The sequence below is a fragment of the Ovis aries genome, chromosome 5 (assembly GCF_016772045.2).
Source record: "Ovis aries strain OAR_USU_Benz2616 breed Rambouillet chromosome 5, ARS-UI_Ramb_v3.0, whole genome shotgun sequence".
Taxonomy (NCBI): domain Eukaryota; kingdom Metazoa; phylum Chordata; class Mammalia; order Artiodactyla; family Bovidae; genus Ovis; species Ovis aries.
Window position 1 is genome coordinate 92,674,162 of NC_056058.1, and position 25,866 is coordinate 92,700,027.

General features: G+C 42.7%; 2 protein-coding genes across 8 annotated transcripts in view; one reads left to right on the forward strand and one right to left on the reverse strand.

Moving 5' to 3' along the window:
- SPATA9 (spermatogenesis associated 9) overlaps nucleotides 1-2,507 on the reverse strand; it is a 57,504-nt gene extending 54,997 nt beyond the window's left edge. For 5 of the 7 annotated variants that reach the window (XR_009600739.1, XM_012178975.5, XM_015096208.4 and 2 more), the window contains exon 1: nucleotides 2,359-2,507. The gene's annotated coding sequence lies outside the window, so the exon portion shown is untranslated. Of the gene's footprint in view, nucleotides 1-2,128 lie in introns of all 7 variants that reach the window. The other 2 variants (XM_060416023.1, XM_042250772.2) reach the window with 2 other exon arrangements.
- The window catches only part of RHOBTB3 (Rho related BTB domain containing 3), a 62,234-nt gene continuing 37,835 nt past the window's right edge, over nucleotides 1,468-25,866 (forward strand). The window contains exons 1-5 of the mRNA XM_015096203.3: nucleotides 1,468-2,120; nucleotides 2,277-2,502; nucleotides 7,382-7,568; nucleotides 17,668-17,822; nucleotides 24,094-24,205. Of these exons, the coding sequence (XP_014951689.1) occupies nucleotides 2,119-2,120; nucleotides 2,277-2,502; nucleotides 7,382-7,568; nucleotides 17,668-17,822; nucleotides 24,094-24,205 (682 nt within the window). The 5' untranslated portion in view covers nucleotides 1,468-2,118. The remainder of the gene's footprint in view (nucleotides 2,121-2,276; nucleotides 2,503-7,381; nucleotides 7,569-17,667; nucleotides 17,823-24,093; nucleotides 24,206-25,866) is intronic.

Below are 25,866 nucleotides of genomic sequence, written 5' to 3' on the forward strand. Positions count from 1 at the left end.
TTTGCAATAGTTCATTTCACATTTTCATTTTACAAAACAGAAACTCCACACTCATTGAACTCCAAATTTTCCTCTTCCAGAAGCCCCCTTAAAACTAGCATTCTGCTTTCTAAGAGTCTAACTACCTGAGATATCTCATGTAAGTGGAATAATGCAGTCTTTGTCTTTCTATGACTAGCTTATTGCCCTCAAGATTCATTCATGTTGCAACATGTGACAGGATTTCCCTCTTTTCTTAGACAGAATACTATTTCTATGTATATACCACATTTTCTGTATCTGTTCAACCATTCCGGTGTCTTTGCTTTCGACTTGGGGTTACTGGTGGTGATTGATGACCCATGAGAAAAGATGATCTTGTACTATTTTGGGGTGCTTCTAGAGACTAAAAGAGAAACTATACTGGGTGCAAAGGGAAATACGATTTTTAAACATCAGTGCCTTAGGTAAAGAATGCCCCCCATTATACTCTATCTGGGCACGAGAAACTATTAAACCCCTTTCAACTGAGCAACCGGGGCCCACAATAAAAAGCTGCTCACATTCCAAACGCCTCTCACCCTAGGGTTTTAACTGCCCTACTCAGCACCTCCTGTTTCATAGCCTGAAAATAGTTCTGTTGAGAAAAGAAACAGCAACATTTTAAAGCAGGGCAAAATAAATAAAGGGATAAACAAGAACTCTTTCAACACGGAGCACTTGCGAGAATTTTCATGTTTATGGAGAGGCAGAGCCCCAGAGTAAACTCTGGCTCCTCTTCGCAATGGATTCCAGTGTTCACTTGCAACGAGGCAGTTTGAGGCCCTTTGGGGACACTCACAGCCTTTAGTTCAAGGCGTTATCATGAAAGAATCTAAAGTATCCTTGCATTAGCATGATCGTTATTTTTCCAGCTGGTCTGAGGAGCTATTATTAAACATGTAGCCATAATGCGTACCGAAAAATCCCCCACGTAAGCTCGCATTTGGTCTGTAAACACGTTAAACAACCTCACGCGTAACGACTTCCTACAGCTATCACAATCAGAACCTCAACACTTAAAACAAAACAAAACAAAATCCTTCGGCTTTTGGTCAAAAAAGATGCCAAATATAGCTTGAAGTAGTAAATAATCCTCCCGAGAAGCGACGTTCGCGAATTAATTGGTGCGTGAACAAAGAACCCTTTCTGCACCACGATGAATGTTGCCTTTCTTTTTTTTTCTCTCGCAAGTATGATTGTAGAAAACAGCTGTACTACATGTTGACAAATGACCAAGCGGCAGACTTGGTAAAAACACTTTTGGTCAAGGCCAAGAAGAGGGTAGAAAAAAAGGGGGGGCTGCTGGAGCGGCCGGGGGCTGGATTCCCTGGCTTCCCTTACCCTTTTTTACCCCCTAGTCTTTAGGGAGCAGGGGCCGCAACCGCCCCATCACCACACCCCGCCCCCCACCCCCTTTCCCCCGCTCGGCTCCGGTTACAGCCTTTCGAGTTGAACAAACTTGCTGCAGGCGGATTGGTGACCGGGAGCTCTCGGGCCGGGGCGTCGTATTTATTAATTTATATTCCGCGGCGCCCCGCGCAGGCCGTTCCTTTGTATCCCGCCCGCCGCCGCCGCCGCTGCCCCGGCTCGGGGGGGAGCCTCAGCGGGCAGCGAGGCCCCCGCGTCCGCCCGAGGACACCCCCCTCTCCAAGGCCGGCACGTGCGGCTGCCGCCCGGCCCGCAGAGGGGGGCGGAGGCCCGGCTTTCCCCCACCCGCCGCTGAGCCAGAAGCAGGAGGCGCGGCGGCGGGCCGCCCGGCCGGGGGAGCGCGGCGCCCGGCGAGTCTCCGCGGCGGCGGCGGGGGCCCGGCAGCGGGGACGGCGGGGCCCCCCGCCCCGGGGATGCGCCCCGGCACTTCCTGACTGGCTGGCGGCGCGCGCGCGGCCCCCGGAGCTCGCTCGCCCGCCCGCTCTGCGTCGGCCGCGCCGCGCGGGAGGCGCGCGAGGAGGGGGAGACGCGGCCCGGGATGAGCTGACTGCTGGGGGGCGCGCGTGGTGGTGGCGGGGGGCGGAAACCACGCCGCCGCCTGGCCCCCCGCAGGCCGCGAGGAGCCGACCTTTCTCCGCGCCGCCGCCCGGGCCCGGGGGACTGGAGATCATGTACGTACGCGTCGCGGGCCCGCTCTGGTCTCCAGCTCCGGCGCGTGCCGTGCGCCCCACCCCGGGCCCGGGGGGCTCTCGCGCGCCCGTCCTCGCCGCGCGCTGCCCCCCGCGCTCACCACGCGCCTCTTCTCCCCCTGGTCTCGGCCGCCTTAGGTCCATTCACATCGTGGCGCTGGGGAACGAGGGGGACGCGTTCCACCAGGACAGCCGGCCGTCGGGGCTCATCCGCGCCTACCTGGGGAGAAGCCCGCTGGTCTCCGGGGACGAGAGCAGCTTGTTGCTGAGCGCGAGCGGCGCGGCCGCGCGGCCCGTGTTCACCGAGTATCAGGCCAGCGCGTTTGGGAACGTCAAGCTGGTGGTCCACGACTGTCCCGTCTGGGTAAGGGGGCTGACGGAGCTTTCCTTTCCTTTTCTTTCTTTTCTCCCCCCCCCCCCCCCCCCATTTCATGAATGTCAACGTCCGGGTCACCGGGGGAGAGTTTTCTTTTCTTTTTTTTTTACATTTTGGGGAAAGTCTTTGGTCCTTCGTTTCAGGGGGCAGGGGCCAGCCTAATCAAAGAACACTCTTAGAAGGCAAAAAAGAAAAAAGAAAAAAAAAAAAAAGCTCCAGTGAGAATATGAAGCACTTAGGCGTACGTTTCACGATTGTGGGTTGTCTCTTGGTTAAGACAGCTAACCCTTAAATGTCCCAACCCCAAGGGACGCGGGTCATTAAGTTTCACCAGCAGAGAGCAGTGGGTTTTTTTTTTTTTTTTCTTCTTCTTGCCTATCCTGTGTGGGGGATATAGTAATATGAGTGTTCTAAAAATAAAGATCTCTGAAAGCTCAACAGAGCCAAAATACATTTCACTGGGGGCCCGCTCAGAAATAGGACCCCTGGAAAGGAGGGGGAAAGTCAGGGACTGAGAATTAAATTTAAACAACTCGTTTATAGCACTTTGAAAAAATTTTTAATTAGTTTTTAATTTTAATAGTGCAGATGTTCCTGATATATTTAGCCATTTCTTTTTCCTGACCCGTAAATCAGAAATATTACTGATACTATTTTGGGACTTGAAAAAAGCTTTAAAATTTGCGATGATTAGAAGAAATTGTAATGAAGTTGATAAATGCTAGTCTAATTCTTGAGTGATAAAAGAAGAAAGAAATCTACATCCTGATGGTATAAATGTTTTTCAGTACGCAGTAGCATCCAGAATGTTTTCATGTAATCTTATTTCAAAGTTTCTGAGTCTTTACTAGTATAGAATCTACATTGCAGCTAAGTGTTATATTTTATAACAGAAGAAGGTTTAAGGTCTGAAAAAAAATAGAGATTATCTTTATGTGAGGTTTACATTTAAACCACAGTTTAAGAAAAGTGAATTAGGGACTATAGGCTACACCTATACAAAGACAGGATACACCTTTCCAAAGAAATGTATAAAATGTCTGTAAAAACATTTCTTATGCGGATTTCCATATTACAGAAAGAAAAGATCACTTGTCCAAATAAATTTTCAGCTGAAAAGTAAATTTATGTTAGTAGACTAAAATAAATGAAAAACAGGCCTTTTCAGTCTAACAGGGAGGCTATTAAACTCCTAATTACGACATTGATGATGCTGATCATAAGAAGCATGGGTAGAGAACTTACTGGCTGGAGTCCATGCAAACAAATGAAACCCTTCTTCCCCTTTGATCATTTCATTGTGAAAAATCATACAATCTAAAAACTTACTGGGTCTACACTCAGTTGGACAAATATTGAGTGAATAGAGTAAATAAATGGAGGGGAAATAAAATAAGCTGAATTAGGATGTTAGGATAACCTTTCCTGTTTTTTTTGTTTTGTTTTGTTTTTTTGAGCAGTTAACTCCTGTTGATGTTATTATTAATAATTTAACAAAAAGCAGTGCTTGTGATCCCATGGATTGTACTAAATGAAATCTTCCAAATCAGTTAAAATTAACCTTTGTCGTCTAGATTTTTGATTGTTATGTTTTATTATTCTAATCACCTTTGTTTGGTTAACTCTGGCCCTTTTTAAGGCATTGAGTTTGTATGTAACCAGGCACAGTTTTCTGGGTTATAATGGTCTTCAGGCATAGTAGAATGTGTTTGTAGAGCTACTCTTTAAAAGATGCTTTTCTTCTCTAGGTTGTAAGTAAAAGCCCGTTGGAGGTATGAAAGTTGATTGTATTCATCAGCTGGTATTTGACATGTACTGAATCAGAATATTAAACACAGCAAAGCAGATAGAGCACAAGTTTTGCTATCAAAAGGACCTGATTTCAGATCCTCACCTTGGTACTTAGTGGCTGTGTTCCTGGGTAAAGTCACTCATCCTCTTTTGGCCTTATTTTCTCTGTGTGTAAAATAAACATAATAATCACCCCTCCACCCCCCGCTAGAACTATGCCAAAGAGTAAATGAGAGAATAGTGTAAAGTTCTTAGCATCCAGACTGGTATGTAGTAAATACTTAATAAGTGGTAGCTATGATAATAATAAAGTATTTATCACAACTTTAACATAGCCATGTATTGCTTACACTAAGCAAAAGTAAAGTTTTCCTACATCTCATTCAAGATTTACACACAAGAACACATAGGCAGCTTGTTAGTACTTGGTATTAATAGATGCTGTATTGCAGCCCCACAACCAAGTACAATGGAATTGTTGTTTCATTGTAAAAATTCAGATTCCTTTTAAAAGATGAGTTCCATTCCCCAGCTGTGGCTCCAAGCCTTGTGTTGCATAACTATCCTGAGGAAATCCTGGAACTGATTTATGAGGGTTGGGAGAATTTGATTTCCTTCGTATTTCTAGAAATCAGTGGAACATTTTCTCTTTGAGATAGTTTGAAGAAATGTGACGTTGTTTCCTTGGAGTTAGAATGAGATAGTTGTGCTCCTCTTTCCTAGGTTTCTTCTGTAGGTCTGCTGCCCTGCTCTGGATCTTTGCCATTTATACTTGGCACTTTAAATAAATGAGCTTCAAATTCATTTTATGTAGCTTATTATTTATTAATAGTATGTCTCTCAAATCCATGTTTTTTAAAAATATTTATTATTTCATTTCTAGCTCTTTTCCTGTTTACCAGAAATATTCCATAAAAAGCAGTGAAGTAATATATGCACACATTTCTTGTGCAGGGTTTGAAGCTCTGATTTGCATTAAAAAGTAAAATTAGTTATAGTCTTTATATCCTCAATACCACAGAGTTAATGAAGCCAAAACCCATTTCCTCATAATATTTTCCCTTACGTGTCTCCTCTTTCCTTCTTCACCTCTCCAGTATTCTGGAATTTTGAACCATTTGGAATGCAAAGAGCAGTTACTTTGGATTTGTTTTCTCAGAGTTAAACGGCTGCTTGATATTGCTCCCACTTCTTTCGTTTGTTCGTCCCACTCATCTGACTTTGTCCCCTTTCTTTACTGTGCTTCCATACCCTGTTGTACTTATACACTTTGAGCTTGAATACTATACCAGATACAGTTGGAACTGAATGGGTTTTTGTGGTTTGGGATTTGGAAATTAGCATAGAGCTCTGCTGGGAAGCTTTCACATTTTCTTGATCTGTGTCCTTTTCCACTTTTCCCTCTTCTTACATCCTCCACGATGTTCAAGGTTTTGCCTTTGCTGTTTGTAGCCCGATGGTTGGCCGCTTTTTTTTTTTTTTTCTTCTGTTTCGTTTTTAAGTCTTCCTCTAAAAACGCTGTCCCACTTTGGGTAAGGTATTCATAACTAAAAATTCTGTCATTCGTGTTACTGAGTATACTTTTGGAAATGGGCAGGTTGTGAGGGTGCAGGGAACTGGGAGAGGCTTGGCCAGGGCATAGGGGTGTACTGCTTAGAAGACACTCTGCCAAAGGGCATTGCCGTGACTCTTCTCCAGAATTTTCTAGCAGAATAAAAGCTCTGTCACAAGTGATTGAAACCCTGTTTTGAACTCATACTTCAAAGTACAAACTTTCATAGGCCAACAGCTTTTTGGACTTGTCAGCCACATCTAGCTATTTTCTTAATCTAGCATTATTACATCCTAGGAGTACATACCAAAGGCCACATGAAAGGACAAATAATGATTAATAGTTAACCAGAATGGAAGTAGGAGGCCATTTATGCATATTTTAGCAATGGTTTTAAGGTGCATACAGATATTTTTCTTACACCACTGTTCACGCAATAACTTTGAAAAATTATTTTTAAAATATCAAAGTGCAAAGTTTTATCCTTAAAAACTTTCTAGGGTCCATAATAAGTTACTTTTGGCCTTAATTCTAAATATAAATATTATTAATGTGCGTGCTCCGTCGCTGTCTTTGGGACCCCATGAACTGTAGCCCACCAGGCTCTGTCCATAGGATTTCCCAGACAAGAATACTAGAGCAAGTTGCCATTTCCTCCCCCAGGGGATCTTTCCAACCCAGGAATCAAACTGATGTCTCCTGCGTTGGCTGGTGGATTCTTTACCACTGTGCCACCTGGGAAGCCTAAATATTATTAACTGTAGTCCAGAATAAAGATTTTCAAAACTGGAAAGGTTTAACCTGAATTTTTAATTGATAGGAAGAAAATACATGAATTGCAAGTGTATTCCTTACCATGTTAACATCTTGAAATACACACCATCTTTTTATGAAAGCATACCCTCTCCCTGCCCCATTCTCCTCCCTTAAACCACTATATATATGGAGTACTGTCGAAAGAATGGATAAAGTCAAAGATATATATGAAATTTGTGTATATAATACATGGAGCTCTGTGGCGTTCACAGTAATTATAATCCAAAACACTGAACAATCCTGTACTAACTGGGTCACAGAAAATCCTCTGAAGCTTCCTTACTCACACTGATGCTCATGTATCTAAAATGCAAGTGTTACATTTTTGAAACTATAGGTGATAAAGCTATGGCATAATTTTAAAACAAAATGCTTATTTTTAGGTACAGGTGTTGAAAGAGGTTGCTTATTTCATCAGAGTCTCAGGGATCCTCTAGGTTCTGTTTTACCACTACATAGCTCTCCAGGCTAAAAGAATATAAAAAAAATTTTAAAGAGTTGATTGACTTCAAACATTTTAAATTTCATGAGTTACCTTTTAAAAAATAAATTTTTATTTATTTTTCATTTTTATTCTTTAAAATTGTTGATAATTTTTAAATGAATTCAAAAGTTAAAATTAGCAAAAAAAATTAATATATTACAGTTTATTTCATGATGAATTTGAAGATAGGCAGACTAAAGATTGCTCTCTACATTTTGGTTTAGGACATTTTTGACAGTGATTGGTATACCTCTCGAAATCTAATTGGAGGTGCGGACATCATTGTGATCAAATACAATGTAAACGACAAGTTTTCATTCCATGAAGTGAAGGATAATTATATTCCAGTGATAAAAAGAGCATTAAATTCAGTTCCAGTAATCATTGCTGCTGTTGGTACAAGACAAAATGGTAAGTAGTTTTCGTTTATATGAGAGTGCAGGTGCCATGATAATTTTGAAAAGCATTATTTATTGATGATTAGTAATTTTTTTTTAAAGCAAAATGATTGTGTTCAAATTGCCAGCTGTCATCTCTTCATCAATAGCTATGATGAGACGTCAAACATAAGTATCACAAACTACTGTGATTCTCATGGGTACAAGGTTTTCTTTTAAACTGGTCTTCTACAGAAGTGAAGTCTCAGTATCACTTCAGTCGCTCAGTCATGTCCGACTCTGCGACCCCATGGACTGCAGCACGCCAGGCCTCCCTGTCCATCACCAACTCCTGGAGATTACTCAAACTCATGTCCATTGAGTCGATGATGCCATCCCACTGTCCCACCCTCTGTTGTCCCCTTCTCCTCCCACCTTCAATCCCTCCCAGCATCAGGATCTTTTCAAATGAGTTCTTCACATCAGATGGCCAAAGTATTGGAGTTTTCAGCTTCAAAATCAGTCCTTCCAATGAATATTCAGGACTGATTTCCTTTAGGACGGACTGGTTGGATCTCCTTGTAGTCCAAGGGACTCTCAAGAGTCTTCTCCAACACCACACTTTAAAAGCATCAATTCTTCGGCACTCAGCTTTCTTCACAGTCCAACTCTCACATCCATACATGACCACTGGAAAAACCATAGCTTTGACTAGATGGACCTTTGTTGGCAAAGTAATGTCTCTGCTTTTTAATGTGCTGTCTAGGTTGGTCATAGCTTTTCTTCCAAGGAGCGAGTGTCTTTTAATTTCATGGCTGCAGTCACCATCTGCAGTGATTTTGAAGCCCAAAAAAATAAAGTCTGTCACTGTTTCCACTGTTTCTCCATCTACTTGCCATGAAGTGATGGGACCAGATGCCATGATCTTAGTTTTCTGAAGTGAAGGAAGTCAGTCATTGTGTTCTTTTTGATATGGGAGAGTTATTAGGCTGACACTGAGCCCTGGAAAACTGTTTTTGACAATCTAAGGGACTATTCAGTTGGGAAAGATAAATTGTCCCCGTAAGGGTGTGGGGTTGAGAGCTGAGTTTTTAGGTAGGTATGCAGTGAATGAGCTGAATGTATTGACAACACCACCTTGAGAGTATTGGTGACGCCATAGCTGGTGGATTGTTTAGGTTTTCAGCAGTTGCTGCTGTGCATACTGTTGTCAGATTATCTCAGGGTCAGCTCAGAATTCTCTTTGAATTGATGGTGTTTTCTAGTTCTTAAGGATTATTTCCTCAGTAAAACTGTCTTTAAAATTCTGTTTTCATTTTTTCTTCCTTTTTATTGAAGTATAGCAAAATAAAGGACATTAGACTTCACTAATTTTAGAGCACAGTTTAATGCATTTTTTTACATGTGTATGCATCTATACAGCCATCTCATACAGATCGAGGTATATAGAGCTTTTGCCTCATTCCAGAAGCCTCTCTTGCCCCTACCCACTTAACACCTCTCCCCAGAGATGACTTCCCTGGTGGCTCAGAGGTTAAAGTGTCTGCCTCCAATGCGGGAGACCCGGGTTCGATTCCTGGGTCGGGAAGATCCCCTGGAGAAGGAAATGGCAATCCACTCCAGTATTCTTGCCTGGAGAATCCCATGGACGGAGAAGCCTAGTAGGTTTCAGTCCACAGGGTCGCAAAGAGTCAGACACGACTGAGCGACTTCACCTTCACCTCCCCAGAGATAACTGCTTCACCTCCCCAGAGATAACTGCTGTTCTGACTTCTAACATCATAAGTTAGTTTTACCTATTCCTGACCCTCATACAAATGGAATTATACAATATGCAGTGTCTTGTGTTTGACTAATTTCGGCTAGTGTGATACTTTTGAGATTCATGCATGCAGAACTTATCTGTAATTTGTTCTTTTTATTGCTGTGTATTGTCCCATTTTATGAGTACACCAGGGTTTATCTCTGCATTCTTTTGATGATGGTTAGGTAGATTTCTGGGAGGATTTTTGGGTCACATGGTAGATATGTGTTTAGCATTAGTAGATGTGAGTAAAGCAGGCTTGACCCTTCTTTGACCGCATGTCCCCTCTACTTCCCTAACGTTCTTTTTATTGCTGGTCATGGTTCTTGAACGAGTCATCCACACTTCCTGAGTCCACTTCCTGACTTCCCATTCATTCTTGAGTCCACTACAGTCTAACTTGACTTTCGCAATGACGCTGGGTTGGTTTTCACTCAGGGCTGCCAATTATATGCCTGTCGCCCAGTTTAATTGACATTCTAATAACAATCTTCCCTTTGAAGTTATTCAAACACACCTCTCTCCCCACTCAGCAAAAGCTACTTTTTCTCTTCCTGATTGTTGTAATTCTCTGTCTTATTTCCTGGCTCCCTGAGGCCCCTCTTACTCATGCACCAAATCAGTCCACCCTGTGGCTGCTGCCCAGGGTCCCATCCTTTTTCTTCACCTCTTCTTGCCGTTTCCTCTGAGCTGAACCTGCTAATCTGTTGTCCTCACTTCCCTGCAGCTACATGGTGATTACCTGGTCTCTCTCTCTGGCTCCAGTCTCTCTCCTGACCCATGTCTCCACAGATACCTTCCTCTTTCTACTGAGTTCCCCAGTCTGTTTTTTTTTTTTTTTTTAATTGAAGGATAATTGCTTTACAGAATTTTGCTGTTTTCTGTCAAACCTTAACATGAATCAGCTTCAGGTATACATGTATCCCCCCCTTTTGAACCTCCCTCCCATCTCCTTCCACATCCCACCCCTCTAGGTTGAGGCAGAGCCCCTGTTTGAGTTCCCTGAGCCATACAGCAAATTCCCGTTGGCTATCTATTTTGCATATGGTAATGTAAGTTTCCATGTTACTCTTTCCACTTCTCACCCTCTCCTCTCCTCTCTCCATGTCCATAAGTCTATTCTCCATGTCTGTTTCTCCATTGTTGCCCTGTAAATAAGTTCTTCAGTACCATTTTTCTAGATTTCTTATATATGTGTTAGAATTCAATGTTTATCTTTCTCTTTCTGACTAACTTCACTCTGTGTAATAGGTTCCAGGTTCATCCACCTCATCAGAACTGACTCAAATGTGTTCCTTTCTATGGCTGAGTAAAATTTCATTGTGTATACGTACCACAACCTCTTTATCCATTCATCTGTCAATGGAAATCTAGGTTGCCTCCATGTTCTAGCTATTGTAAATAGCGCTGCAGTGAACAATGGGATACGTGTATCTTTTTCAGTTTTGGTTTCCTCAGGGTATATGCCTAGGATTGCTGGGTCATATGGTGGTTTTATTCCTAGTTTTTTAAGGAATCTCCGTACCATCTTCCATAGTGGCTGTATCAATTTATATTCCCACCAACAGTGCAAGAGCATTCGTTTTCTCCACACCCCTCCAGCATTAATTGTTTGTAGGCTTTTTGATGAGGGCCATTCTGACCAGTGTGAGGTGATACCTCACTGTAGTTGCGATTTGCATTTCTCTAATAATGAGTGACGTTGAGCATCTTTTCATGTGTTTGTTAGCCATCTGTATGTCTTCTTTGGAGAAATGTCTGTTTAGGTCTTTTGCCCACTTTTTGATCGAGTTGTTTGTTTTTCTGGCATTGAGTTATATGAGCTGCTTGTATATTTTGGAAATTAATCCTTTGTCAGTTGTTTCATTTGCTATTATTTTCTTCCATTCTGAGGATTGTCTTTTCACCTTGCTTATCGTTTCGTTTGCTGTGCAAAAGCTTTTAAGTTAAATCAGGTCCCACTTGTTTACTTTTGTTTTTATTTCCATTACTCTAGGAGGTGGGTCATAGAGGATCTTGCTTTGATTTATGTGATCGAGTGTTCTGCCTATGTTTTCCTCTGAGAGTTTTATAGTTTCTGATCCTACATTTAGGTCTTTGATCCATTTTGAGTTTATCTTTGTGTATGGTATTAAGTAATATTCTAATTTCATTCTGAGTTCCCCAATCTTGAGAAATAATGCCAAACTTATCTGTTCACCCACACTAGAATCATCTAGGCAGTCTTTCTTTCCTGTTCTGCTTATCCAGTTGACTCGGAAGCTGTTTTGATTTATGTTTTAAATAAACCTCAAACTCATCATCTGTACTGAATTTCAGATCCTAGTGATTTAATTATCTGTCAGAATGACTTTCTTTTTGGTCTAAATGGGCAGTTCCAAATTTTGTAGGATTTGAGACCTATACAATTGTAAAGGTTCTTTGTAAGGAAAAAAAAAAAGCTACAAAATAACAGACATACATGTATACAAATGAATGTTTATTCAGAATGTGAAAAGAAAGCCGAAGAAATTACAACTGCAGAAAAGCTGTCAAATACCACAGACGTTTAAAAAAAAGTTTCTTTTTTTTTAAAAACCTGACACTTCTCTAACTTTTTGTATATTTTTTGGCTGCAGATTCTTTGATCAAGTCTTCACATGAGAACCCCTTTCTGAGATTTTCTGTAGAGCAAAAAGAATGATAGTTGGTTTTTTTTTGGAGCTGGCACCACGGTTTGTGTCCTGTTTGCTTGTCTCTCAGCTCTGCCTCTTTGTGTCCTGATGCTGGACTAGTCTGCACTGTGGGTGGAAGAAGCGTTCCTGAAGGCCGTTCATGTACCAAGACAGCTCGCAAACACTTACACGGAAGTGACTACAGACCGCAAATAGTATCTCACGAAACCTAAATTTAAATTCCTCTTTCGCAGCATCCTAAAAATGTCCACAGCTACTCCAAAGCTGCCTGATGCAAGGTGAAGTGAGTTGGACTGGAAGGAGGCCTGTGTCTTCACCAGACATAGACAGACTATCTCATTTTGCTTATTTTACAAAAGCATATGCCATGTGAAAGAACCCAAGGCCCAGGTTTCTCCCAGGACTTTGGAAACAAGCCATAAGGAAGGGCTTTGAAGCTTAGGCTTGCTGGTAAATCAGCCTCTGGTCAATTTTTCCTGCTTGGCTTCTTTCTGAAATAGATTCTCTCAGAATAACCATCCTAGAATATCTCAGATCATAATACTCAACTCTTTCAATCCTCTAGAAACTTTCATCTTTTTTTTTTTTTTTTTGCAAAATTTCAAACCTAAGAACTTGACAAGAATAAGACAGTAAGCTCCAGAAATTAAAAAAACAGTTTTTTTTATTTGTTTGAACCATTCAATGGTAAATTGTAAACATTATGGAATTTCCTCAATCCTGATTAATTAAGCATGTCTCTTCTAAGAACAGAACCATTTTCCTATTAACCATAATGCAACCATCACTCAAGAAACATACTATTACCTGTTACATTATTATTTAAAATATAACCCATGTTCACATTTTCCCATGTATTCTAATTTTTTTCTTTTTTAAAAAAATTCAGTATGAAATTAAGGACTGTGTGTTGCATTTAGGTCTCATGTCTCCCTGGTGTCTTAATTCAGAACAGTTCCCAGTTTCCTAGCCGTTTTTTTTTTTTTTTTTTTTTTTGGAGGGGGTCGGGAGGGGTATCTTTCATGACACTGACATTATTAATAAGAATGCAAACCCGATATTTTGCATGATCCCTTCAGTTGTGATCACTGGGGTTGCAAAATAGTGATTTCCTATCATTCCTCCTTCATTTATTAGTTGGCACGCTACTGTAAGTAGAGTCGGGCTTCCCTTGTGGCTCAGCTGGTAAAGAATCCACCTGCAGTATGGGAGACCTGGGTTTGATCCCTGGGTCAGGAAGCTCCCCTGGAGAAGGGAGAGGCTACCCACTCCAGTATTCTGGCCTGGAGAATCCCATGGGCTGTATAGTCCATGGGGTCGCAAAGAGTTGGACACGCCTGAACGCCTTTCACTTCACTATCACTGCCGTAAAGCAGAGCTCTCCCTTTTCTCTGCTCCTGCACCTTTCTTTGAAATCATTATGGAAAATTCATGGGTTGGTTATTTAAATTCAATGTTTCAGAGTCTATTCTTCTCATTATGCTTTCTGATACTCCAGGTACCCCCCATTTGCATCTTCACACTCGCTCCGGTTAGTTCTTGGGTCCTTCATCCTCCTAGTATAGAAGGATGTGCAGACTCACCTTAGACTTGCCCTGCCCCGGGCCACTCGGGTGCCCTTGGGCTGCTCCTCGCCCCGCTTCGTGAAGCAGTGAGCACTTCCATGTTGCTGCAGGGCGTGAGGTGGCCCCTGTTCTCTGAGCCTCCAGGTTCCTCTTTGATCCTGTGCTCGCCACCTGCATCCGCTCAGGGACCCCTAGTTTATGGTCCTATAAGAGTCTCTCCCCTAATTTTTCAGTGTTGCCATAGGTTCACCTCCCTTTTTCTCTTCTCTCTCCACTCCCCCTCCCATCTCTCTCCTTCCCTTCCATCCCACCCCCCATTTCATGATTTCTGTGGTTTGGCAGGAAGAGGAGATTGCACTGTGGGCTTAGCTTGTCCTCTTGAAAGTGGAAGTGACGTGTTCCTTTTCTCACATTCAGGCCTCCACATGCACCGTGTTGTACCATATAGAGTACCCCTCTGCACAGCCCATCTTGTCTGCATACTGAATTTCTTCTTACCTATGGAAATCGTTCCCTCTTCTGCGAGGCCCTCCCCCATCCCCCAGGAAGAGTTAATTTCTCCTCTGTTCCTATGGTGATTTCATACACCTTTATTTCAGTACTTATTATAATGGTCCACAGTCATTGTCTGCCTGGGCTCGGTTAATGATGAGTTTCAGTTATCTGTGTATCTTTATTACCCTGCTATTTGAGGTGCAGTGGCTGCTCAAAAAACATTTGTTCAATTCGTGAATGAATGGCTTTATGAATGATGTATACAGATGTGAAAAATCATTTTCACTAACAGGGTGAAATTAATTTCCCATGTGAAATGTGATCGCAAGGTAATTACAAAGCTAAAGCTGGCTCTTTGGTTCAAGGACACGGATTGTTCCTCCTTCCTGGAATATTCCTCCCTCCTGGAATCCCTTGCAGTCCAGTGTGCTGGGTGTTCTGTAACTCCTTTCTCCAGCTGCTTTAAGAACAAGTTCAGCAAGTACAGTCAGTCTCATCTCTTTGCTTTGTTATACGTGTTTTGACAAGCTTGACTGTGTGTGTGTGTCTTCATCGTACTTGGCTCTGAATAAATTTTTGGCTTTTATTAAATATTGAATTTGTCTTTAAAGTAGAAATTTTTTTTCCAAACTTGGCAAAGGTGTATTCATAGCCTTAAGCTTCTGAAAGCAGGCATCCTGTCTTGTCTTTTTGAAGCTCTGACAGAGCCTAGTACATTGCTATGCTGGAATTCCTAAAAAGATTTCTAATACTCTCAAGCACTGGCAACATTGTAAGCATCATCCTGAAAGAAAGTGAAAGTGAAGTCACTCAGTGGTGTCCAACTCTGCGACCCCATGGACTGTAGCCTACCAGGCTCCTCCGTCCATAGAATTTTCCAGGCAAGAGTCCTGGAGTGGGTTGCCATATCGGTTCTCAAAGCCACTCTTGAAAGAGATGCCGTTCATCCTAATTCCAGAGTTACATTGTGTTTGCTTTGAAAAAAAATTAAACATTTTGTGGTAATACCTTGAAAGATAATATATAAGGGGAGAGAAAAGACTGCAGTGTTAACTGGAAATGTAACACTGATTCCCAGAGTTCCAGGACTCTTGAGGAAGGCTCAGTAGGAGTGAGTCCTGAAGAAGGCACTGCAGTTTAAAATTATTTGGGGTCTCCTGATTGTTACTGATGAAATGCTAAATGTTGGTTTATTTAATTCATAAACATTTTGCTTATTCTCCTACCTAATATGTAATGGCTAGACATTTTTTCCTTTTGGGTGCAAGTGAACAAAAAGCAGTGTCTTCTGTGACATAGAGGAGATGTAACGGTTGGACATTAGGAGACACTTTCTAGGTTGGTAAGATGCTTGTGGCTACACATGATGGAAAACCCCGCTCAGCTGGGTTAGGCCTGACAGTAAGTGGATTTTTCCCTCAAACCAAGATTGTTGCCTCACAATTATTTTACATTATGCTTACTAATTTTTCACTCAAAATGGTACTGATTTTATTTTTGTCCCGAAATAATGTTTAATAAGATGATTTGCCTACCCACCCCATTCCATCAATATAAGGAGAGCTTTGTAGACATGAGAAGATCTCTGTCTTCAGAGAGTCAAAGGCCTTGTTTATGATGGCTTTGTAAAGAATGTGAAATGCCAGTGTGTTCTTTTTCAAGATAGGCTAACTTGTGTATGATAACTTTATTTGCTCTGAACCTAATATGATCTTAGAAAAAAAATAAGTGCAAAAACTCAGACTAGACTTATTATTTATGGCATACTTTAGCGAAACCAAGCTTCATTTTTAAATCATGGCATTTTTATGCAAACTAAATTTTTTAACTTATCTTTTGATGGCTCTTTATCAGGTGTAGCAAGTAACAGTTTTATTATTGTTTCTCTATCTCTAAGACACAAGGAGACTTAGACATGTCACCACCTTTCGGAGCTTCAGTTTCCTCCTCTGCAAAATGAGGATGTGAATGCATGGTTTCTGAGCTCAGAATGCTTTCAGTGAATTGAAAGTATCTAATTCTTAGGTGTATGTGTGCACATGGGTATTACGTATGCACCTGGCACTGAATATCCTTGGTATGCATGCCCTGTGTTCATATAGATGCCCCCTCTCTGCTCTGTTCATTGGTAGGACGCTTGTTGTGTGTGCTGTGGGGATAGGGGGAGCAGCCTAAATGCCCTGTCAGGACCACTGTACTTTCAGTTACCAGGTCTTTTGGCCCCTGAGGGTCACAGCTGAGTCCCTTTCCAGGCATTACCCTCTGCTGATACAAGCTGCTTGCCCAAGGTTTTGCTCCCTCCACAAGGCAACCCTCCTCTACTTACTGGCTGATTTAGGGATACAGAAACCCAGCTTTGTGTGGGGAACCCCTCTCAAGGGCCATCTGAGCTCCAGAGTCTCCTGCCCAGTAACTGAAGTGTCTGTCGAACAACATTGCAGTTCGAGTTTTCTCTGTGGAGTGCAGCTTCCTGCACCCCTGAGAAGATCTGTTTCCAAGATCACCCCCCAGAAAGCCTCCTCCACACGGTGTCTCCATGTCAGCGTCTGTTTCTCAGGGAAGCCAGCCTACAACAGTGTGATTTCTTGGAAATGGTCTTGGCTGCTTTTTGAACAATGACATATCTGAAGTGTAGCATGAAACAAAGCTGGCCGGCAAATATGGAGTTGAACATACACGATTAGCCATATTAAGGCAGAGTCTGACAGACAGGTTGGTTTACCACCTTCCCAGCCATAGGTCTGTACGTGATTCTTGGGGCAGTTCACATCTTGAGTAATTTATGCTTTCAGTTTTTAGTTTTATGATCTTGGAGCAAAAGATGAAAAGTGATTGAATTTGGTCACTGCAGTTGAATGCTTTAGAGTTCAGCCATTGAAATGTCTGGATTAATAGGAATGTACTTCATATAAAATTTGGAATGACTGACAATTTTTCAGGATTGAGGTCAAATTGAGGATTCTATTAAAGTAAAAGATGTATTCAAACTTGAGTGAGTGAAGTCGCTCAGTCGTGTCTGACTCTTTGCAACCCCATGGACTGTAGCCCACCAGGCTCCTCCATCCATGGGATTCTCCAGGCAAGAATACTAGAGTGGGTTGCCATTTCCTTCTCCAGGGGATCTTCCCAACCCAGGGATCAAACCCAGGTCTCCTGCATTGCAGGCAGATGCTTTAACCTCTGAGCCACCAGGGAAGCCCAAACTTAGTGAATGTATTTAAAGGTTATTACAACAACAACAACAAATGCCAGCCCATTGTTTTCATGGTTGAAGTTGTATAAAAGGAAGCAGGCCTGGTATTTTAGTTACTGTAATAGCCTTGATAGTATTCATTCATTTATTTAAAAATTCATGTACTTTATAAGATCTTGTTCGTTGTTCTTCCATTTAAAGCTTATTTATTTTAAGGACCTTGCAGTTATCATTGACACTTCTCATTCAGAGTCTAGTGGACAGTGACTATATGAAGTGGCCTTGAACTGTGATTCTGGTGTGAGCTCTTAATTTGTTGTTTAATGTCCAGGTTGTCTGTGCACATTTGTGTGTGTGTGTTTAATTTCAAAACACTTTGTTCGTCATGTTCGTTTTCTCAGAAGAATTACCCTGCACGTGCCCGCTGTGCACCTCAGACAGAGGGAGCTGCGTCAGTACGACGGAAGGGATCCAGCTTGCTAAAGAGCTAGGAGCCACCTACCTGGAGCTGCACAGCCTCGATGACTTCTACATAGGAAAGTATTTTGGAGGAGTGGTAAGTGGCAGCCCCAGTCACAGAAATTAGTCATTTGTCAGACTGGCTCTTTAGCTGTTTCTTAGAAGCACAATTAGAACTTTGGTTTTAAAATCAAGAATAGTTTAAATCTTGTGAAATGGTTGTTGTTATTGTCACTGCCTCCACTTCCCCCCTTCTGTTTGCTGTGAAGTGGAAACAGTGACAGACTTTATTTTCCTGGGCTCCAAAATCGCTGTGGACAATGACTGCGGCCATGAAATTCAAAGACACTTGGTTCTTGGGTGGACTTCCTTGATAGCTCAGTTGGTAAAGAATCCACCTGCAGTGCAGGAGACCCCAGTTCAATTCCTGGGTCGGGAAGATCCCCTGGAGAAGGGAAAGGCTACCTACTCCAGTACTGTTGGGCTTCCCTTGTGGCTCAGCTGGTAAAGAATCCACCTGCAATGAGAAGACCTGGATTCGATCCCTGAGTTGGGAAGATCCCCTGGAGAAGGGAAAGGCTGCCCACTCCAGTATTCTGGCCTGGAGAATTCCATGGATTATTGTCCATGGGGTCTCAAAGAGTTGGACACGACTGAACAATTTTCACTTCACTTCATTCTTGTAAGAAAAGCTATGAGAAACCTAGACAGTGTATTAAAAAATGGAGACATCACTTTGTCAACAAAGGTCTGTATAGTCAAAGCTATGGCTTTTCCAATAGTCATGTATGGCTATGAGAGTTGGACCAAAAGAAGGCAGAGTGCCAAAGAATTGGTGCTTTCAAACCGTGGTGCTGGACAAAACTCTTGAGAGTCCTTTGAACTGCAAGGTGATCAAATGAATCAATCCTGAAGGAAATCAACTCTGAATATTCATTGGAAGGACCCATGCGGAAGCTCCACCCCTTTAGCCACCTGATGCGAAGAGCCAGCTCATTGGAGAAGACCCAACTCATTGGAGAAGACCATAATGCTGGAAAAGATTGAAAGCAAAAGGAGAAGGCGGGGTGGCAGAGGATGAGATGGTTGGATAGCATCACTGACTCAAAGGACATGAGTTTGATCAAATTCTGGGGGATAGTGGAGGACAGGGGAGCCTGGTGTGCTGCAGTCCATGGGGTCGCAAAGAGTTGGACACGACTGAGCGCCTGAACTGAACTGAAAGGGAAAAGGATAGTTTGCTTTCGTTTGTTAGAGAAGATGGAGCACTTGCATCTTTGATCTCATGTTCCCTTTCCAGGTTCCTGGCCCTGAGGCTCTCAGGATCACTCTTCCCATTTCCCAGCTCCCAGGTTCTCTTCTCTTCCCTCGTTGTTTCTCTGTGTTCCTAACACCTAGTGTTGGAGGCGTGATGAGAATCAAATAAGTGGTCACAGTCTGGAGAAAAGCTTGTGGTTTCCTTTTGCCTTAACTCAAGACTCAATGAGAATATGAAAATAAGATCAGAATGGTCTCCTTTAGACCCTTGAATAGTAAAATATAACTGGGACCTTGAGTGTAAGAAACAGTAGTATTTGCAAGATTATGGATGGAGTGTTAATGTCAGAGTGAAAGGTGCATTTCACTATTAATATCTTGTGTTTAGCAGTCAGGGAGGAAGAGCAGTTCAGTGTTACCCTCAGGCCTGGCCAAGGGCGGCCTGCGCCCTTGAGCTCTGAAGGCCTCCTCTGGTTGCACCCCTTCCCACAGAGCACCAGTTGATGGACCCATGGGGAGGTACCCACTGCCGCTCGTAGCTCCCCTCCTGACCTGCACCATCCGTGTGGTAGCCACTAGCCACATCTGGCTGTTTATATTTAAATTAATCTAGAAATAATGCAGGAGACTTCCGGTTCAAGATGGCGGAGTAGGAGCACATGCTGTCAGCTCCTCTTGTGAGAGCACTAGCTGCTGAACAGCCATCGACAGGTGGACGCTGGAACCTACCAAAAAGCAATGCCTCACGTCCAGAGACAAAGAAGAAGCCGCAGTGAGGTGGTAGGAGGGACACAGTCACAATGAAGTCAAATGCCATACCCGCTGGGTGGGTGACCCTCAAACCGGAGAACAGTTAATACCAAAGAAGTTCTCCAACTGTTGTGAAGGTTTGGAACCCTGTGTTGGGCTTCCCAGCCTATGGACCTGACAAAGGGACTGGGAATCCCCAGGGAATCCGACCTTGAAGCCCAGTGGGATTGGATTACAAGGCTTCCACAGGACTGGGGGAGATGGAGACTCCAGACTTGGAGGGCACAAACAAAACCTTGCACGCACCAATCAAGACTCAGAGGAAAGGAGCAGTGACTCCGCAGGAAACTAAACCAAAATGACCTGCTAGTGTTGGAGGGTCTCCTATGGAGGCGTAGGTCAGCAGGGGCTCATTGCAGGGACGGGGGGACTGGCAGCAGCTGTCTGGGAAGGTCCCGTTTGGCATGAACACCCGTGGAGGTCACCATTAGTCAGACGATGGAGCCTGTAGACTAGCCTGTAGGGCTGGGTTAGAAAGTGAAGTCGCTCACTCGGGTCCGACTCTTTGCGACCCCATGGACTGTAGCCTACCAGGCTCCTCTGTCCATGGGATTTTCCAGGCAAGAATACTGGGGTGGGTTGCCATTTCCTTCTCCAGGAGATCTTCCTGATCCAGGGACTGAACCCAGATCTCCCACATTGTAGGCAGATGCTTTATTGTCTGAGCCACCAGGGAAGTCAGGGCTGGGTTGCCTCAGATCAGAAAACTACCGGGGAGGGAGCACAGCCCCACCCATCAGCAGATAATTGGATTAAAGCTTTACTGAGCAAGGTCCTGCCCACCAGAGCAAGACCCAGTTTTTCCCACCACCAGTCCGTCCCATCAGAAAGCTTACACAGGCCTCATGGCCTCCTCCATCAAAAAAGGCAGACAGAAGAAGCAAGAAGAACCACAATCTCCCATCGACTAATACAGAACCACATCACAGGAAGTTAATCAGCATGAAAAAGCAGAAAGTTGTGTCCCAGATGAAGGGACAAGGTAAAACCCCAGAAAAACAACTAAATGAGGTAGAGATAGGCAACCTTCCAGAAAAAGAATTCAGGATAAAGACAGTGAGTTTGATTCAGGATCTTGGAAAAGGAATGGAGGCAAAGATTGAGAAGATGCAAGAAATGTTTACCAAAGACCTCTAAGAACTAAAGAACCAACAGAGGTGAGTAATGCTTTAGGAGGAATCCGTAGCAGAGTAACAGGCAGAAGCACAGATAAATTAGCTGGAGGGCAGAATGGTGGAAAGCACTGCCACAGGGCAGAATATAGAGAAAAGGACGAAAGGAAATGAAGACAGTCTCAGAGACCTCTGGGACAACATTGAGCACACCAGTATTCACATTGTAGGGGGTCCCAGAAGGAGATGAGAGAAAGGACCTGAGAAAATATTTGAAGAGATAATAACTGAAAACTTCCCTAACATGGGAAAGAAAATAGCCAAGTCCAGGAAGCACAGAGTGTCCCAAACAGGATGAACCCAAGGAAGCACACACTGAGACATAGTAATCAAACTGACAAAACTTAAAATATTAAAAGCAACCAAGGAAGAATGACAGATAACATGCCAGTGAACTCCCATCAGGCCATCAGCTGATTTCTCAGCAGAAACTACAGGCCAGAAGGGAATGGCATGACATATTTAAAGTGATGAAAGGGAAGAACCTACGAGCAGAAATACTCTACCCAGCAAGACTCTCCTTCAGATTTGATGGAGAAATCAAAAGCTTTCCAGACAAGCAAAAATTAAAAGTATTCAGCACCACCAAACCAGCTTTACAACAATTGCTAAGGGAACTTCTCTAAACAGAAAACAAGAGGAGGAAAAGCCCTGTGCTGTGCTGTGCTGAGTCACTCAGTCCTGTCCGGCTCTTTGCAACCCCATGGACTGTAGCCCGCCAGGCTTCTCTGTCCATGGGGAGTCTCCAGGCCAGAATGCCAGAGTGGGTTGCCATGCCCTCCTCCAGGGGATCTTTCCAACCCAGGGATCAAACGTAGGTCTCCTGAGTTTCAGGTGGATTCTTAACCATCTGAGCCACCAGGGAAGCCCAAGAAAATCCCTACCTACAGAAAATAAATCCAGAACAATTAAGAAAGCAGTAATAGAGTCATAAATATTGATAATTAGCTTAAATGTAAATGGATTAAATGCATCAACCGAAAGACATAGACCAGCTGAGCAGATGAAAACAAGTGTGTGTATGCACTTCCCCTCACCACATCACTCTCCGTGACCCCCCAGGTTGTATGTAGTTATTTGATATTGACAGTTTAATCATGCTCCCATTATGGCATGCAATTATAATTATCTTTTATTCTCTGGTTATTGGTTGTGAAAACTGATAACACATTTTACTACTGTGATTGTGTAACTGTTACTCGCTTAATACCACTGCATCACAATTGGCCAACAGAAAAGTTATAGAATTCTATATCTCCAAAACCACCACTTAATAGAAGAACCTGTCATCACTTTTTAAAATCCAGATGTATATCAGAATCATCTTGGAATTTTTTGAAAAATACAAATGCCCAGGTAGTGCTTTTTTTTTTTAAAACCAGAGCTCCAAATATGTCTCTAATGAGCAGCCTTGTTTATTTTTAAACACCTGGGCTATGTGAGCATCTTTGACTTTTTATCTAGCTTGTTTCACTTGTTCTATCTCATATGCAGTGCTCTTCTGTCCATGGGATTTTCCAGGCAAGAATACTGGAGTGGGTTGCCATTTCCTTCTCCAGGGAAACCTTCCAAACGCAGGGATCGAATGCACGTCTCTTGTATTGCAGACAGATTCTTTATTGCTTAGCCACCTGGGAAGCCCATACATACATAAATAATTTTTGCTGTTCAGTCACCAGGTCATGTCCAACTCTTTGCGACCCCACGGACTGCAGCACACCAGGCTTCCTGTCCTTCACTATCTGCTGGAGCTTGCTCAAACTCAAGTCCATTGAGGTGGTGATGCCATCCAACCATCTCATCCCCTGTCATCCCCTTCTCCTCCTGCCCTCAATCTTTCCCAGCATCAGGGTCTTTTCCAATGAGTCAGCTCTTTGCATTGGGTGGCCAAAGTATTGGAGCTTCAGCTTCAGCATCAGTCCTTCCAATGAATATTCAGGACTGATTTCCTTTAAGATTGACTGGTTGGATCTCTTTGCAGTCCAGGGGATTCTCAAGAGACTTACACGTACATACATAAATAATAATAAAAAATTCCGTTCCTCAAGTGCACTATCCACATTTCAGGTCCTCCATAGCTACAATTAGCTAGTGGCTACTGTTCCATGATTAGCACAGATGTTATAGGACATTTCCATCAACACAGAGCATTGCATTCTGTGCTGTGACCCAGTCCCAAGACCTCTGACCAGCTGGTGCTGAGTCTGTTTTGCCCAGTCTGTTCCAGTCTCTTCCCTGGGTCCATCTACCTGAAGGTGGCCCACATGTCTGATAATGTACACCCTGAGGCCTGAGAGGTGACCGAGGGGTGACTGGATATGAGGAGTAGGGGAGGGGAGAGTGGCTGGACCTCGGTTGTGTAGGGCTGGATGTCTACCTGCATGCTCCAGTGCCCTCAGGTAGGGGAGTGTGGAGTGGGCAGGTGGAGAGCCGAAGGGGGGTCTTGGGTCCCAGGAGTTAGGGGCCAGCTCTCTGTGCTGCAGGAAACTCTTGAGTCTCAGAATTTAAATCTGAACCAGGCCTTCTAGTTTAAATGATAACATACTTGGCAAAGCAGGATGATAGAATATATTTTATGTAACAGTTTATTTTCTTGACTTGCAACACTTAAATATTTAGGCAGGTGGTATGTGGACCTCCTTTTGTACTTTTGCCCCAGGCATCACATGCCCAGAGCTGTGTAAGTGCATGTGGTTAAGATTTTTAATTTATGAAATGATGGATGCGTTTCAAAGTAATTTGTTCAGGAAAAAAAGTAGAGCGCGTGTGAACTTTCCGAATTGTTGAGAGCATATGTGACCCAAAGCTAAAGATCTGCTCTTGGTTTGAATTTTTCTAATGTCAGTTGTTATAGTTGCCCGTGAGATGGTTATTCTTAGTCACATGGATGTACTGCTTGGCATTCTTGATTATTCAAGAGAAAGTATAGTGTTCTCCTTGAATGATAGTTTATTTTTAGACAAGGCACAGACTGTTCTGCCTGATAGATGTTTTTAAAAAATAAAAAAAATTGAAAAGTATTGGCTAAGGCATACATGTCAATGATACTGGCAGCTGTGATTTGGGGTCCAAATAATCATGTCAGATACATAATTTTGTCAGAGCTCTAACATTTGATTCTTGTTTTAGTTGGAATATTTCATGATCCAGGCCTTAAATCAGAAGACAAGTGAAAAAATGAAGAGAAGAAAGATGAGCAACTCGTTTCATGGAATTAGACCACCTCAGCTTGAACAGCCAGGTGTGTTTATTAGCCCGTGTCTAAACATTCTGTTGATATTTATTGTAGATCATTTCAAAAGCATGGGGGCAATTGTTCTCAAATTTGAGTGTGTTCAGGACTCACCTGACATTCCGATTCAGTGAATCTGGGATGGAATCTGAATCTGATTTTTAAATAAGCCTCCCAGATGATTCTGAAGCAGGTGGTACCTGGGTCACATTTTGAGGACTATTGTCTTGAAAACTTGAACCTGTAGATTCTTTAGGAATGGTGTGTGTGATAGAGAGCTGCTCTAAATTACAGTCCAGTGCGAAGTAACCAGATGTGATGCATGAACTTTGAGTGGATACAGGTTCCATAAAAACAAGTAAAAGATGTTCTTGGGACAGTTGTGTAAAATTTCATTATGGATGGGAAATTAGATGATACTATGGGATTACTATAGATTTTCTTACATATAATAATAGTACTGTGTTTAGTAGAAGAATGTTCTTATTCTTAGGAGATCAATATGAGTTATGAGTAAATATGAAAGTATTTAGAACTAAAGTATCCTGATGATTACAAATTACTTTTAAATGGTTTGTGAGTGAAGGAGAGTTGCACACACACACACAGAGGGAGAAAATTTAGAGATAAGGCCAAAAAGGAAATTGTTAATAATTACAGAATTTAAGGGCAAGATATATGTGTGCTCATTGTATCATTCTTTGAGGTTTATGACTGTTTGAAAATGTTCATGATATAGGGTTAGAGGAAAATAAAGTTAAAAATAAATTATATCAACTTACCAGAACTTATTGCATAATCTTGTAATAGCAATGGTAAAATAATACTGTGTTCAGATCAAGTAATTATGGATATTGTTTGTACTTGATAAGTATTTGGTGAATGAATGAATGTTCATGAACAAGCCAAGAGAGTGTAATTTTGTATGGGAAGTCATTTCCAAAAATGTGGACATACAGACCGTAAAATTGGCTTTGAACTTTGTGACGTGCAGGGTGAAAGGGGTGATGTGGTCTTTTACGTAGCAAACCCTGGGCCCTTAATTACTTCCTGGATGTGAAGATGAGTGGGGGGTGGCCAAGTCAATAATACTGATGCATAATTTCTTAGTTCTTATTAATCAAGAAGAGAAAATATACCAGTTGCTCAGACAAGGCAGAATGCTTCAGGTCATTTAGCACTACAATCTGTGGGTCTTCATCTGGGGCCAGCAGGTGAGATAGTGGGCAGATGTGACCTTCCCACAGGAGCGCTGTGGCATCACACTGATCATAACTCAAGGTCAGGGGTGCACGTTTGTTCCGGTGCTGACTTCTGCTAAGGACCGATCCCAGGCTTTGGGGCACGTGGTTTTTATAAACTGTTCTCAGACAGTCAGGATCTATAGGGTGCCTCTGGTGATGGAGAGAAGAGGATGGATAGGGTACGGGGCAGAAAGAGCCTGGCCCCCAACTTACCTTGTTGTTGTCCAGTTTGTAGACTAGAGTTCTGCTTTAGAATAAAGAATTGTTTTTATTCTTGAAGAAAGCTGAATGGTACTGGTTTAGATGATTGTATATCCTTCAGGCAACCCTTCCCAGGTCACACTTTCCTCGGTGTAGCTTTAGATGAAAGTTAGCAGACTGTTCACAATTAGAGTCTATGATGAGGACCTGGGCTGTGGTTCTCAG